The sequence below is a fragment of the Carassius carassius genome, chromosome 26, assembly GCF_963082965.1.
Source record: "Carassius carassius chromosome 26, fCarCar2.1, whole genome shotgun sequence".
Classification (NCBI taxonomy): Eukaryota; Metazoa; Chordata; class Actinopteri; order Cypriniformes; family Cyprinidae; genus Carassius; species Carassius carassius.
Genome location: NC_081780.1, coordinates 27,338,242 through 27,355,923, shown reverse-complemented (window position 1 = coordinate 27,355,923; position 17,682 = coordinate 27,338,242). Strand labels below are relative to the sequence as shown.

Sequence of the window (17,682 nt, the reverse complement as noted above, 5' to 3'; positions counted from 1 at the left end):
AGATTTTCATAATGCAGCCCAAATGTTCAACTTTTATTCTCACTGTAGTATTGTTGTCGCATCCATGTTATGGTGACACTGTGTGTTTTGTTGGGAAATCAAAACTACTTTGTTTGGCCTTCCAAAAGAGGACACGACTAGAAATCAGTGGTTTAGTTGTATTTATAACATTGTTCTATAACACTCCAACCAAAATATTCAGATGGGTGCAACACATTTTTAATGGAAGACTGTTTCCTGATCCTGAGAGTGAAGACTACAATGCCAGCTGTTCTGACTCACAGTCTGTATTTTTACATATTTAAATGATTTGCCACTGATGATTCAAACATGAGTTTTAAGCAGTGTGGAGAAGCACTTGTTTTGTCATTTCTCTAATCACAAATGCAGATATAGTTTTAAGTTTATGCGGTGCGATGCAACACAACTAGTCAAAAAGACAGTATAAGTCATTTTAAACAGTAATTATGTACCCACTGGATGCAACAAACACCTCGTTTATAATGTTTTTTTTTTATGTTTTGTCTCGTCGCTCCATCACAGTATGGCAAGGGGCGTAACATTTCTGTCATACGCTTGAGGTATTTGGGCAATCACAACACACTGGATAGCTTGCCAATTACAGCACACCTCGCTTTTCGACGCATTTCAGAAGCCGGGGCATAGAGAAGAAACAATAGCCTACAGTATGTTGAAAATTAGTTTTTTTTTTTTTTACCTTAACTTAAACCATATAAACACATTTCATTACACCAAATAATATTATTTTTAGGAACATCATATGACCCATTTAAGCTATGACATTTTCAGAATGCTTTAATGGTACAAAGACCTCTTATATGTCAAAAGATTAAGGCCAACTTAACTTTTCTGACAAAATTGCATGTATAGACAGCTTAGAACTAGAGTATAAATGTATTACACTGAAATTTGCAATAGATTCTTGTGTAAACATCATCAACAACACATCACTTCGCATTAATACAGATTCATGTTAATGATTCTTCATGATATTTGTCTTTTAAAGCCAGAGGTTCAGAATAATTGTAATCACATTCTGCAAAGCTCCTGTTCTCTTAAGGGAAACAGCAGGTAACCGCTGAATGTGCTGTGGTCATTGTCATCATCATATATTCTCCTGCCAGACCGAAGACTCACATAGACGACATCTCCAACCTCCAGAATCAACACAGCTCCATTCGAGGAGTTTAAGACACCCTGAGCCTGATCTCCATGTGCTACAACCACATGCTCTCCATTCTTCATAAGGTAAATGGTTGATGGATTTGATAGAGCAGTATTACCATAGACAGAGATTCTGAACATGTACGCTCCTTTCAGTGGTGCTGTGAAAATACCTTAAGCAAATAAGAGGAGAAAGAAGAGAATCGGCTGTTACCTGTATGATTGCATAGTTACCAATCAATGTAAAACATGGCAGTTCTTTTTATGCTCTTATTCACATTACACAACTGCAGAGAGTGAATAGACCAGAAGGATTGTCAGTACTATGTGATTTATGGCTCAGTTTTGTTGATAAATACCTGTAATTGGGTTGTAGGCATTTCCTATGTTTGTGAAGACGTTCCTGTAGGTCAGTGTGATATCAGTAGTAAAAGGACCGACATTTCCACTGTTTCCACGTTGCAATAGTGAAGCTGAAAACGCTATCTCTCTGTCTGATGCAAAAAAAAAATATAAATTATATATATATATATATATATATATATATATGTATATATATATATATATATATATATATATATATATGTATATATATATATATATATATATATATATATAATCAAGGTACCTAGGAAATGAGGGCGAGGAGCTAATCAATGACCATGGCAATACACAAGAGTAACAATAGTAACAAACAAGCAAGACAAGGCAAACAGATGAACACATGACTAAACCAACCAGTGAGAACATGAAACATACACATGGCAGGCAAATTTCGTAAACCACCGGCCCTCGGTGGTCAAAAAAAAAATAATGCTAAAAAATATATACTACTAACGTCATAACCCTTGCAAAATTATTTTAAATATATTAAGAAAGCCACCGCTACTGGTCACGTGGTCTATGGTTAGACTGATTTGTTTAGATCCAGTGAAATTGCTACCTTGACAACGCCACGTGAGAGGCGTTCACACCGCCGCTGACTTAAGCTTCCAAAGTTACCAGAAATCATTCATTTTCAATGGAAGCTGGCTTCTCTCAGCTGCAAGGAGCGTCAAATTCCTTGACGTTGCGTTTTGAGTGACCAAGCGTCAATGAGAGCGTCAATTCGCTCTCCGCAATCCATTGAAAGTGGCTCAACTTTATGGTAATAATGAGCTATGACGCGGTTCAGCGGCAAAACGCCTGCAACCAACTGGAATTTAGACGTCCTTCGCGCTGGCTGATTCCGCAGAAACATACAATGTAAACTTTCGTTCAAAATATACATAAAATGTGAGCATATCACTTGCTAATCATTTATGAATGTTTTTGTAAATTATATAGTTTATAATAAACTAACCACTTATAAATTACTTTCAACTGAACTTTTATTATAAAGTGTTACTGATTATTAATTGGCGTTGGCGACGTCATTATAGTATGAATATATATAATACACACACCACTGTCTACCTACCACTAATTAAATTAGCCATTATTATTAGGCTACCAACATTTACTAGCTTGTGCTAGTTCACGGGCGACTAGCAATAACGTACGTTAATGCTTGAGCGGCGCCACTGTTTTTTCTGTCAATTCACCTGTTGACGCCTGATTTCGGAATAAATCCGTAATTTTTTAGCACTTTGATGCATTCTCCTCCAGCATCCGCTTCTTCTTCATTCTGGCCTTTTCGGCCCCTCCTTTGTCCTTTCTCTTCTTGCCTTCCATGGGGGTATCGTTAAATGTTATGCAACCACGCTAATCCTTCCTGACTGTCAATTATTTTTTTCTAGAATTTGCGCGCCTTCTCTCTCTCTCTCTCTCTCTCTCTCTCTCTAGTCTGGCGTGTGCCATTTCTGGGTTATGCCATTAGACGAGGGGGCAGGGGGCGCTCATTATCTCCCTACATTTCTGTAAACAGACTTGACCTGCAATCGGTTCATTGGATAAACGAATTCCCCATTCCCATGAGGTTTTACTCCATTCTATGTTAATTTAAGAACAAACAAATGAATTAAATACTCGTTTTTTGTTTGTTTTTTTGTGACCATGAAAGTTCTGTATGAAGAATATGACGGGGGAGATGAGATGAGTGTGCAGGGGGGTAACTATGACTGAGAAATACAGTGCCGGCCGCCGCGCTCCCGCTCCGGCCACTCTCACGGCCGTTATGAATAATTTATAATGGGCCGATCATGAAAATTCATCAACCAGCCGGGAAAAGTCCCGATCGTCCCGATTGCCACTCCGCCCCTGGTATGAATTAAGTATAAAATAAAAGACATGAACCACAAGAACAACAAAAACAGCAATATAAGTTTCACCTCTATTTTCCTTTTTCAACTCCTCCACTTGACTCCAAGTAAGATTTGACATTTCTGTGAAGGAATACAATTTGTCATGATATTTACACTGCTTATAGTAATAGATAACACAGTGTAAATCTTAGTTTAAAATTGAATCTGAACTATGCAGTGTACTGCACAGGTGTTTTACTCCGAGGATCAAAAGAGTGAATGATTTGGTGAGGTACCTTCAATTCCCTTCTTCAGCTCTTCCAGGATGAAAATCTGTTGCATCTCTAAGGCTAATTTTAACAGATAGATTAACACAGTTTACATTCAATTTTACACTAACTTTTCCCTGTTGTAAAAAAAAAACAGCATATGCTGGTTAGGTATGTTTTGATGCTGGTTTATGCTGGTCCTTTGCTGGTTTATGCTGGTCATGTGTTGGCAAAGGACCAGCATAAACCAGCTTAAACCAGCAAAGGACCAGCTTCCCAGCATCAAAACATACCTAACCAGCATATGCTGTTTTTTAAGCAGGGTTACACTGTACAGTGCATCATATTGTTTTACTTTGAGAATCACTGAAAAAACTGTGAATATTTTAATGAGGTACCATCATTTTTTTTGTTCAGTTCTTCCAGGATAAACGTCTGTTGTTCCCTCAGTTGTGTCTCTAAGGCTAATTGTAACAGATAACACAGTTCACATTAAATTTTACACCAACATTCACACTATACAGTGCATCATGTTGTTTTACTTTGAGAATCATTGAAAAAAACTGTGAATGTTTTAATGAGGTACCATCATTCTTTTTGTTCAGTTCTTCCAGGATAAACATCTGTTGTTCCCTCAGTTGCGTCTCTAAGACTCTGATGTTGGCTTTCTGCTCTGTAACGGTGGTGGTCAGCTCTCTCAGTGTTGCATGAATGTCAGAGAAGCACACATGGCAGTATTGTTGGCTGTCAGTTGAAGCATCAGCTATCAGATTTGGTCTTCTGTCCTCATTGATGAGCTGTTGCTGGATCTCATTGTCAGCGAGTCCTCCATTTACCTGCTGCTGTACCACAAACACAAAGCTTTGCAACAGCAGCAGTGTACATAAAAAACACTCCATTCTTTTGCTCTTTTTCTGTCATCCCCACAGCCCCTCATGCTCTTTTTATAGTGTTCTGGTTTACTGTCTTTGTACTTTATCTATATTGCTTCAGATAAAAAGTTGTGCAGTTAATTGTTAATCTTAATTAGTTGATCTTTAGTTCTATTCACAAAGTTTGTGCAATGTGTCCTCCAACCCTTATGACCACTTACGTTATTCATAACTTCTTTGAAATATGCTAGTTCACTAAAATAGCACCCCTATGGACAGCATGTAACCAGTGGAGTTGTTTTTGGAGAATGCCAGTCTCTGGTTGTGGCACTATGTTAAATACATATCACATTGTTTTTATATCAGTACAGATTATCATACCATTTTATGGTATCCATGTGCATACATTACAAAGCTTACCAGGTTTACCACATCTATAGTATGACAAAAAATATATGTTTACATATTATGTTGAAGCCTTGTGGCAATACAACTGAAACAGTGTATATTTACCTCTTGTCCCACTGTAATGAACATTTAACAAATTTCTTAAAATTTTTTGTACATTTATTTCTGTATTGAATATTGATATCATGCCACAGATGTTGTTGATAGTGTTTAACTTGTGTTGAATCTACAAAATTAAAGAAAGTAATATGGCATACACCATATATTCCAGACCATTCAGGCCCCGTCCACACTGGAGACAGAGCTTACCCCAATCCAAGCTTTTTTTATCCTTGTCTCAAGAAGTATATATACATGCCAGACCAGTGTGTGTCGCTGTAATTCTGCCACAGAGATACACTTAAAACAGAGAAGACATGGACTTGCTCATAAACCTTGCGTGTGGTACACAAACAAACATGGAACAATACATTTATTAATCTGTGTTAATGTTAGTTAATTAAAAGACAATCATTTAGTGTTTGTTCATGTTTTGGTTGCTGTTACGTGATGTAGCGGTGCCTGACTAGGGACAAGAAGTGGGCTGATGACCCGGTTTAAAAAAATAGCGGTTTCATTCTTCCAAAATGCCGGATCCGATAAAAAATTTGTGCGTATTCACAGAAATGCTTCTCTGTGTGGACGGGGCCGCAACTAACAAATTCTTAATTGATAAGTAATCATTTGTTTTCCACAAATCCCCATTTTATTTGTTAACATAGCTGTTTAAGGAAGGCTTTATGACCAAGTGGACTCCGGTCGCGTGCTGACTGCAATTTAGTGATGTCCGATTCGTGAACGAATCGTTCAATTTAACCGGTTCTTCTTAGTGAACCGGTTGAACCAGTTCACCAAATCGAACTGAATCGTTTGAAACGGTTCGCGTCTCCAGTAAGCATTAATCCACAAATTACTTAAGCTGTTAACTTTTTTAACGTGACTAATGCTGCGTTTCCACCGAAATTACCCGGAACATTTGTACCAGGAACTTTTTTTCCCGGGAACTTTTTTCCCCCCAGACCTGTTGCAGATTAGGCAAATAGACTGGTGACGTAGGTCTGCGCGCGTTTCTCAATACAAAGTACGCTGATTTTGGACGTGCATTCTCGGTAGTGCGGAGTCTGTGCATTCGACTCGGGAGTGTAATGTCCGCGACAACACAAGTCCAGTAAATCTGCAAACAGCAGCGTACTTGATAACTTCAGTCAGCTGACCATGGCTACTGCTATTTTCCTTTCTGTATATTTACAATAAAACGAAATAGGATAACAAATACCACTGCCTCTTTTCGTTTTCATTTAAGCATAATAACAGCTGCAGAAATCAGTGGCGATTTCTTTAAGACTGCAAGGGAAGCTCGGCTTCCCTTATAATGTCACAAAATTAATGGTCAAATATGTACTATTGTATTAACATTTTATTGACTAAAAATGCGTTAGAAAACGTTCATCTCAAAGATGAGTTCGTTCAGAATCAGTTACATATAGCAGGTCGGCTGACTCGATTTCCTTCTCATACATTCCCGCAGCGTCACAGTGCATTTCCCTATTGAAGCCCAGCGTCCATTGACTTCAATGGGGCTGCTTTGAACGGTTTTTTTTCAGTGCTTCGAAACTAGACGGTCATTGGATAAATGCTGCGATTATGTCCCGCCCACGGACGCTCAGCGTCTCTGGGGGTGAATGGGGAGTGGGCTGGCCCGGACTCCGAGCTTCTGCGTGATGATTGGAGGGTCTGTCGAAAGACTGCATCTCCTTTTGACTGACAGCGATTCGCGCTCAGTCCCATCACGGATTTCTCAAGTTCAGTCGCTGCAACCTATTTCTTTGATATTTGCTTGGCGAAATTGCTTGATTTTCATCATACATTTCACACAATTATACACCACATTCCTTGTTTCAGTTTTACAGAGTTTAATATTAGAGCTTCCCCTCTCTGACAGACCAGTAGCCGCCACTGGCAGAAATGTACTTAGTTCAGGGATATGTGTATATATCAAGCAATTACAATGAAACGAAATATTATATAGATTTGCCTGTTTTATTTTCATTTTAACATATAGATAAATTGAATACAGACCAAAGATAACCTGTTAAATTTACCCAAAACGAATTATATTTTATGTTTAACCAGTAAAGATACATCAGAGCCAGTGGCACATATCAGAAGGTCTAGCCGAGTAGAGGCTGCTTCTCGGTGGATAGATGATCACTGAGCTCCCGCTGGTCGCGTGGAGCTCACCGTCTCTGAGATCGGCGAAACACATTTTTAAATAGGCACTGTCTTTATAAATAAACCACATATTTGAGTTTTAAACAACTACATTCTCGCCTGAAACACTTTTAAAATTACATTTCATGACACAATAAAACAGTAATATTTTGAACATGATCCGAATAAATGGTGGTTGAACTCAATCAATGCTGCGTGAACTCAACTTGCTTTGGCTACTGCAATTTTCCTCTCAGTATGTTTACAATAAAACTAAATAGGATATCAAATACCACTGCCTCCTTTCGTTTTCATTTAAGTATAATAACAGCTGCAGAAATGTACATAGTTCAGGGATATGTGTATATATACAGCCATTACAATGAAATGAAATATTATATAGATTTGACTTTTTTATTTTCATTTTAACATATAGATAAATTGAATACAGACCAAAGAAAACCTGTTAGATTTACCCCGCAGCTGAATTATATTTTATGTTTAACCACTAAAGAGACATCAGAGCCAGCGGCACACATCAGAAGGTCTAGCCGAGGTGAGGCTGCTCTCGGCTGACTCATGAGGACTGAACTCTCGCTAATTGCGTGGAGCTGACCGTCTCTGAGATCGGCGAAACACATTTTTAAATAGGCGCTGTCTTCATAAATAAACCACAGATTTGAGTTTTAAACAACTACATTCTTGCCTGAAATACTTTTTAAATTACATTTCATGACACAATAAAAGTAATATTTTGAAAATGTTGATCCGAATAAATGGTGGTTGAACTCAACCAATGCTGCGTGAACTCAACCAATCAGGATGTTTAGCGCCCAAGTCCCGCCCCCGAAAGTTCCGGAACTTTGAAAAAGTATCACCTCGCCAGCAGGGACTTTCTGAGAGGCATTTTTTTACCCAGAACTTTATTTAATTCCTGGTTCCTGCGGTGGAAACACACCTAGTACCAGGCCAAAGTCCCTAGTTCCTGGGTAAAGTTCCTGCGGTAGAAACGCGGCATTACACTCCCTCTGAGTCAGAATAAACCAATATCCCGGAGTAATTAATTTACTCAAACAGTACACTGACTGAACTGCTGTGAAGAGAGAACTGAAGATGAACACCGAGCCGAGCCAGATGACGAACGAACACGCCCACTGCTGGAGCAGTTCTCGTTCTCGAGTCAAGAACCGGTTGCATCGGTTTTCAGATCACCAGTACACCGAACCGAAAACCGTTTCTTTCGGACGCGTCCGATTTGAGAACCGATGAACTGATGATACTGCGCATGCGTGTAATTTTTTAAAGTATTTTGTTAAACATCGAAAGTGTGATAAAATAACTCAGTGAAGCAATCGTTTACGTACCGAGTAGCAGACTGCAAACGCGTCCTGTGTGAAAGCACATCGAGTCCATTCTGCACCACATACGTAACGCACTGCATACGCACTTTAGACTGAGTATGTGTGAAACAGGCGTGAGCAGGGCCGTAGCTGGGGACAGCGGGGCCCCGGTGAAGGTTGTACCAGTGGGCCCTGTTTGAAATTGTTTAATTTGTATGTTCGTTTATTTTTATTTATTCGTGCTATTTACACAATGTTTAAGTTTTTTTCAAGTTTGTAGGTGTCAAGGTACAGAAACCAAATAATTAAATGTAAAATAGCACTGGATAGTCTTCAATGTAAAAATGAAATATACAATCAAACCTACATTTATTCAGACACCTTCAACATTTCTCACATTATTACAGTTTTGCAATATATATCAGAAATTATATCTGGTGTCTGAATAATTTTTGGTTTGACTGTTAAAACTACAAAGTAATTCAATCAAGAGCAGTGAGTGATTTTCATTTTCTTGGATTAACATTACAGCAGCCAGTAGCTAAATTAGGCGCGGTCACTTTAAGAGACGATGAAGTTGGACAATAATTAAGACTGTTTAATAGGAATAAGGGAAGATTTATGAAATATCTGTACTGTGTTTATAGTTAATGATGACACATTCACAAATTGAGTTTGTAGTAAACAGAACATGAACACGAGTAGAGCAGCTGATGATACTGAACTGCAGCACGTGCCGGTTAGAGTGATTCTCGTTCTCCAGTCAAGAACCGGTTGCATCGGTTTTCGGATCATCAGTACACCGAACTGAAAACCGTTTCTTTCGGACACGTCCGATTTGAGAACCGAGGAGCTGATGATACTGCGCATGCGTGATTCAGTGTAAAGCCGACTGACTCACTGCGCATCTAAACCGAACTGATTCTTTTGATGATTGATTCTGAACTGATTCTGTGCTAATGTTGTGAGCGCGGGTAAACCGAGGGCTTGAATGAAGGGCAATCTGGCGAAACTTAAGTTCATTTAATAACAAATACATCGCAATGGATTATGTATAGTAAGTGGATCATGGTTTCTGTGCTGATTACACCTAATTTATTTACTTTATATATTCCAGACTTAAATCCTCGTTTGCACATTATTGCTGTTACTGTATTTGGGTGTGTTGTTGCAAAACTTAATTGTAAACGTTTCATGATTATGAGGTTTTTAACTGACTAAAGTTGATTATTGACTTTATATAGACGTGATGCCATTTACGTCATCGCCAATGACGTCATTACGTCGAGCGTAAAAGAACCGGTGAACCGTTTTTTTCAACCGGTTTATTGAATCAAACCGTCCGAAATAACCGGTTCGCGGAAAAGAATCGAACTTCCCATCACTACTGCAATTCACCTTCCGGATTTTGATTGCAGCAAATAAGTTTGGGTGAATGCAATATCCAATATCCAGCTAGGGCAAGAAAACATGCAATCTATCTGAGGGTTGTGTGCAATGTGTGTGACATTTTTTTGTATGTCATTAAAATTCTTTTTAGAATAATTGTACATAAATATTTTAAGCAAACAAATTTGATTTTTTTTTTCTTTCTGAGAACCTTTTATACATATACTTAACAGCAGACATGGAACTGATGTACAGGATGTGGTACAGTACAAATATTTTGAGCATCCCTTATTCTGTCCCTTATTTTCCTATAAAGTCATATAAAATATTTTATTTCCTATAAAAATCACAATTATCCTTTATTTTCCCTTATCCCTAAAAATACCTAGTTAAATTGTTAGGCAAAGTTCAAACTGTGTGAATTGTTTACTACTGTTTTAACTACAGTCCCTGACAAAAGTCTTGTCGCTTGTGTACAAATTGACCTGAAGTGCGTCTGAAATATATTTCTAATCAAGATTTTTTTTTTTACAAGAAATGGCTCATTTTAATCCCAACAGATTTTGTAATAATGTTTCAGTGCAAAACGAAACTGTCAAAAAGTATTCTAATATTCACACCTTGGTAAAGCCCATTGAGTCAATTTTTGCAAAGACAAAAGTGTTGTCGCCCGGTCATATGAGCTTCACCAGTGACTAATAATGGATCAATTAGGTCTCAGGTGTGTATAAAAACAACCCCAGTACACTAGACCTTCACATCAACTGTAACTAGACCTCTGCAAACATGCCTAAGATTCACCCTGAGACTAAAGTTTTGATTATCAAGAGGCTGAAGACCAGATCCACTGCTGATGTGGCAGACACCTTCGATGTATCTCAGTGTCAAGTACAGAGGATAAAAAAAAAACATTTGAAGTAGGGATGGGCGATACCACATTTTTTCCGTGCGATACGATATCGATACTTTTTGTTACAATTTTAACAATACCGATACCAATACCAATATTGCTTATAATTTTAAATTTAATAAGTGTAACCAGTGTAAAATAAGTGTATTCAATTTCAATTCAATTGTGCATTATAGCTGACACCTACATGGACAATTACAGTTGTTTTTACAATCATACACTCACCGTCCCGATTGGCCTGCACACACTGCTTAAAACATTTAGTTATAAAAAAATTATAAATATAATTAAGTATTGATACTTTGCAGAAAATATCGATACCAAAATAGAAGCTTCTGAGTATCAATATTAGCACTAAACAAAAGACAGTTGAAAAACCGTGTGGCATTTGCCAAGGCCCCACAGCCTGCTAGAAGGATGGATGCTGGAAAAGTGGCAGAAGGTGGATTTTTCAGATGAATTTTCTGTTGAATTACACCACAGTCGCCGCAAATATTGCAGGAGACCTACTGGAGCCCGCATGGATCCGAGATTCACCCAGAAAACAGTGAAGTTTGGTGGCGGAAAAATCATGGTCTGGGGTTACATCCAGTATGGGGGTGTGCGAGAGATCTGCAGGGTGGAAGGCAACATCAATAGTCTAAAATACCAAGAAATCTTAGCTACCTCTTATGTTCCCAACAATAAAAGAGGCCAAATTCTGCAGCAGGATGGTGCTCCATCGCATACTTCCATCTCCACATCAAAGTTCCTCAAGGCGAAGAAGATCAAGATGCTCCAGGATTGGCCAGCCCAGTCACCATGGAAGACGAAACCAAAGAATACTGATGAACTCTGGGAGGCATGCAAGACTGCTTTCTTTGCTATTCCTGATGACTTCATCAACAAATGCAGTCCTTCAAGCTCATGGAAGTCATACAAGATTATTAAATTTGGATCTCACAGCACCATTACTTAATTTGCTGACATATTTTTGGATTTGCAGTAAATTTGTTCAATTTCTGTATAGGCGACAAAACTTTTGTCTTGCCAAAATTTGACCTTTGTCTTGATTAAATGATAAATATTTTTTTTTCAGTGAAACTAATTTATTTCAGTGCATTAAACATCATTTGGGAGGGTTTTAGCTGTTCATATGAGCTATTTCTAACATCAACTTGTTAAAATTACAAATGACCTGCTCTTTGCGTCAGGTCAAGGCTGCATCTCAATGCTAGTTTTAAGATCATGACATACTCATAGATCGATTACAAACCTATACAGGTATTCAAGGGCAGGCTCTAAGATGGTTTAGATCCTACCTTCTCCGATCGCTACCATTTTGTTTAGTTAAATGGGGAGTCATCTAATTTATCACCAGTAAAATATGGAGTACCACAAGGATCCGTCCTAGGTCCCCTTCTATTTTCAATATACATGTTGCCCCTTGGTAATAATTATTAGAAAATAAGGGATTAGTTGGTACTGGTCTGCTCATCTCTAATGATTGGAAATTTAATCCTTTACCATCTTTGGGGATCAACAGCTCCTTTGAATCTCATTCTGTTACTGTTATCTACCCTCTTGAAATACATTTTGTAGTTGTCTAGCGACCCCCAGGAACACTAGGTAGCTTTCTGGATGAATTAGATGTGCTGCTCTCAAACTTTCCTGAGGATGGTACTCCCCTAGTGATGCTTGGAGATTTCAACATCCACCTAGATAAACCTCTGTATGATGATTTCCACACTCTGCTTGCCTCTTTTGATCTCAACTAAGTGTCAACTACTGCTACTCTCAAATTAGGCAACCAGCTGAACCTTAATTATATGCGACACTGCTGCACTGATCATGTACTGGTTACTCCACTGCACACGTCGGATCACTTCCTCCTCACTCTCACCCTCAACATGGTCCTTGACACATCACTTACACCTCCACATGTCATCTTTTGACATAACCTACGCTCACTCTCACCCTCCCGGCTATCTGCAATGGATTTATCTTCACTTTCTGTTAGCATCTAGTGATAGCTGCTGAACCTGGTAGCTGCTCGCATCTCAGCTTGTCTAACAGACATTTCTTGCTGGATGAAGGACCATCACCTTCAACTCAACCTTGCCAAGACAGAACTCAACCATAACATCAACCAACTCCTTCAAAAACAGCCAGGAACCTTATGATTGATGATCAGCTGACTTTCTCAGATCACATTGCTAAAACTGTCCGATCCTGCAGATTTGCTTTATTCAACATCAAGAAGATCAAGCCCTTTCTTTCGGAACATGCTGCACAACTCCTTGTTCAAGCTCTTGTTCTGTCCAGGCTGGACTATTGCAGTGCCCTCTTGGCAGGTCTTCCAGCCAGTTCTATCAAACCTTTACAATTAATCCAGAACGCGGCAGCAAGATTAATTTTTAAAGAGCCGAAAAGAATACACGTCACACCTCTGTTTATCAATTTGCACTGGGTACCAATAGCTGCTCGCATTAAATTCAAGGCATTGATGTTTGCCTACAAAACTACCACTGACTCTGCACCCATTTACCTAACTTTATTACTTCAGACTTATGTGCCCTCTAGAAGCTTGCGTTCTGCAAGTGAACGTCGCTTGATTGTGCCATCCCAAAGTAGCACAAAGTCACTTTTACGGACTTTTACATTAAATGTTCCCTCCTGGTGGAATGACCTGCCCAACTCAATCCAAGCAGCTGAGTCCTTAGCCATCTTCAAGAATCGGCTTAAAACACATCTCTTCCATCTTTATTTGACCCTCTAACTTTAACACTCACCATTCTAATTCTACTCTTTAAAAAAATCTATCTACCTTTTGTAATCTTTTTGTATTCTATTTTCTATACATTTATTATCCAATTATATAAAAAAGACCTCTAACACTAGTTTGCTCTATTATTTTTCTTTTCTATCAGTTCTTTTTATTTATTATATTATTTAAAAGCCCTTGCTATGTGTACTGTGTTAAGCTAACTGAGACTTATTATAGCACTTATATATCATTGCTCTTTTTGTTGTTTTCGATTGCTTCCATTGTCCTCATTTGTAAGTCGCTTTGGATAAAAGTGTCTGCTACATGTAAATGTAATGATTTATTAATAAAAGTTATTATAAAGTGTTACCAGTAATTCTTACACAATACATTCATTTAAATCTTTTACCTTCCATTCTAAAAATAACACCCCTCACCCTCCCTTCCTTCAACTTGTTCAGTTAGAAAAACTACTACCACACCCAACTTTTTTCTCCTAGACGCTAATTCTGTTTCTCCCTTTTCCCCTAACCCAGATCTGTTTCTAATCTTATCTTTAGTTAACTCATAAATCTAATCTAATGCTCCCACCTTCTATTACATTTTCCATTTATCTAAAACCTCACCTTAACTTCCATTCTACACTACTTTATTTTATCCCTACCCTGAACTGTTCATATATATATATATATAGCCATGGCTCAGTATCCATTTAAGTCAGTTCATCCAGAGATGCCTTATATATATATATATATATCTTATTTTTTTTTCTTTCTTTTTTTTTTTGCATGATCAGTCTTTTACCAATTAAATGCAAACATTTTACCATTTCTTCTGAAGTATCCAAAACTGCATGTACAGCACACATCCCCTCCAGAAGTCTGAGATCTATGAGTGAGTGACGCCTCATGGTACCATTACAGAGAGGCTCAAAATCATTTTCCAGAACATTCTTATTCACCATTCCTGGCTGGTGGAATGATCTTCCCACCCCTTTCTGGAATGCTGAATCCCTGACAGCTGAAAGCTCATCTCTTTCGAAACTACTTGGCTTCATCGTAAAAAAACAAACAAACAAAAAAACACTTTCTCTTTAATTATTCCTTCTTTTTCTAGCTTGTACTTGTTTGAACAATGTATAAAACTTGGTATTACAAACACTTCCAGTGTCTGTTTGCCTCTTTAAGAAGAATCGCATTATGTATCCACCAATTGTAAGTTACTTGGGATAAAAGTGTCTGCAAAATGACTAAATGTAATGTAATTTTTCTCGTGATCTCAATAAAAAGTTACACAACTGAACCAACAGTATAGTGGCAGTATAAAACTGATTGTGGAGTTATTGCGCTCCTATTTCATTGAAGTTTAGCGGAGAACCGCAAATCGAAAGTTTATGCACTTCTGAGAGTAGACTTCTGACAGCAAAATGAAAATATTTCCATGGCTTTTTAAAACATTAACAGATGGAGAATATACCTGTGAAATGCAAGTTATGCATTAAGGAAAACAGCACATCTCCAACATATTAAACAGCGTGTCTCTGTATGCCAGCATTGTTTTAGGTCTGTTATGTAAATGTTTTATTTTGTTAAATTTTCATCGATTGTATTCATTTCAAGTATCCCAAAAGCAGAGAAAGCATTTAAGAATATATTATTTCTACAAACATCACCAACGCTGGTGCTCCCAGACCTAAAGAGAAACTGTTGAGGAGAAAAATGGGTTCATGACTTCTGTTTTGTTACAGGATCACAGAGGAAAATTAAGGCCTGTGGCTTATTTTTCGAGTAAACTCAATCCAGTAACAGAAGGTTTGTCAAAATGTCTGAGAGCTGTTACAATTGCCACATGCTGTTTCTATGATCCTTTGGAACAGAAGACATCCCATTTGTCAACTGCCAGGTGGCTCAGGTACAATGCAATTCTATTAGAAATGCCAAACATCATGATAAGAAGATGCACAGTGCATAATCCAGCTACACTGCTACCTACAAAGCAGAATGGGGAAGAACATGATTGTGTTGCCACATTTGAACAGGTCTGTACACCAAGACCAGATTTAAAAGAAACCCCCTTAGAAAATGCTGACTTAATTCTGTTTGTTGATGGTTCAGCATCTAGAGACCCAAAAATTGATGGAGGCTTGCAAAATTGTTGAATTTCAAACGGTTAGAGTTTACAGATTATTGTTACTCTTTTTGGGGTTTGTCATGATTTTTGGGCATTGTGGAAACACAGGAAATTTATAAAGTCTGATGGTAAGCCTGTTCTAAACCATGACAAAATAGCAGCATTGTTAGAAGCAATTTTGCTACCAAAGTCAGTTGCTATCTGCAAATTGCGTTGCACATTCCTAAAGTGATGATTTTGTGTTTTTAGGTAACAAGTAAGTTGATATCACCAGGGGTGCAACTATCCAGTGTTATAGGGGTATGCAGCAAATCATTTTGGTGCCCCCCCCCCCCCCCCCACCCACTTCTAAATAAATAATTGTGCCGGACATCATCATGTAAGGCCTTGAAATAATAAACGTTTTTTCAAAGTATATCAGACAGCCACTGTAAGCCTACCATAAATATATGGTATACACACACACACACACATATATATATATATATATATATATATATATATATATATATATATATATATATATATATATATATATATATATATATATATATATATTAGGGGTGGCACGGTTCAAATTTTCACAGTTTGGTTTGTTTCACTGTTCAAGAGTCACGGTTTCGGTACAGTTCAGTATGTGCTATGTTTATGGAGAAACTATACTTTAAAAAAAAATCTATCTAACTACGAGCAACAGCAAAAATAAATACAATAGAGTAAAGATACAAATAAAAAAAAGTTTTTTTTTTAGGGAGGTCTAGCATAAGGTACAGAAATTGAATAATCAATAAAACAGCATCGCATATTTAATTTATAAATTAAAGTTCTTTATTAAAGTTACAGAAGCTTTTTAATCAAGAGCAGTGAGTGATTTCTTTGTTGTTGTTGTTTGATTAATATAAAGACTGTCACTTTAAGAGAATGCGCTGATACAGTGGCCTACGTTCAGCCTGTCTGCTGTAGGATACTTACCAAGACGGGCATTTTAACATAATTTTTGTCAGAATTTGTCATTTAAACACAATACTTTAAATGAGAGAGCTTATATTTGCGTGCGTTCTGAGGCGCAGGTTTGAGCGCTTCGGATGAGTGCATGCACAAATCTTCTCACTGCGCGGGCGAGCTCGCATCCTCTGGCTCTTAAATGTTCATATTCTGTCTGCTACATTCCCCGTGTTAGCAAACTCTAGCTAGTCTGTTAACATGAATACCTAACATTATTTGCAAGCCTCAAAGCATAGACGTCACATTTTAAATCCTACCTGTTGACTTTCACCATCCACTTATTTAGCTGCTGTCGCTTCCCTTGTCATGCCATCTCCTTTCCCTCTTTCTTTTTCTATTTTAAGCACCCGATAAGCTTTTTTATTTTATCCATCTTTTTCGAGTTTCAACGACAACGCACTAACGTTACTGCTGCTCACTCAGCGCTCACGGCGCCCCGCCCACTCGCGAGAACGCCCTTATATGTCTAAATTCTATGATGGAATATTATGAGGGCACCGGCGCCTGTTAGTCTTTTAAAATTGATATAACTTTTTTTAATATATAATTTTTAATATTAATGTATATAACTTTTATTATTAAAAAATAAATAATCATCGCTTTGGCGCCCCCCCATGGTGCGGCGCCCCTATGCGCCGCATATAGCGCATACCCACTTTTTGCGCCACTGGATATCACAGCAAAGAGAACAGAACCTTCTTTTACCTGTGTAACAGTTAACAATGACTTATTCACACTCCCGTCTGATTCTCTTACAGCTATGCAAGCATTTGCCACAGCAGAGGAGAAGAAACAATGGGTGAAGGCCGAGTGCAAAATGAAAAACTATCTTTGGCTGAGTACTGAAGACAGACCATGTCTGCCAAAACACTTTTTCCCCACACTATGCCAAACTTGTACATGGCCTAGATCTCATGAGAAAAAAGGGGGAATGTTTGATTTGCTAAATCAATATT

The 17,682-nt window shown here is 37.9% G+C and overlaps 1 protein-coding gene across 2 annotated transcripts; it reads right to left on the bottom strand.

Moving 5' to 3' along the window:
- Positions 1-748: 748 nt before the first annotated feature.
- Positions 749-4,607, bottom strand: LOC132106129 (complement C1q-like protein 4). Of its 2 annotated transcripts, none has more exons than XM_059511774.1 (4): positions 4,263-4,607; positions 3,495-3,548; positions 1,545-1,679; positions 749-1,358 (listed from the first exon to the last, which is right to left on the bottom strand). In XM_059511774.1, exons 1-4 carry the CDS (start codon positions 4,573-4,575, stop codon positions 1,051-1,053), a joined length of 810 nt encoding a protein of 269 aa, XP_059367757.1. In that variant the 5' UTR covers positions 4,576-4,607; the 3' UTR covers positions 749-1,050. The 2 variants fall into 2 exon arrangements, with proteins under 2 accessions (XP_059367757.1, XP_059367758.1); XM_059511775.1 differs by lacking the exon at positions 4,263-4,607 and adding an exon at positions 3,704-3,783 and having other exon boundaries at positions 751-1,358.
- Positions 4,608-17,682: the final 13,075 nt, after the last annotated feature.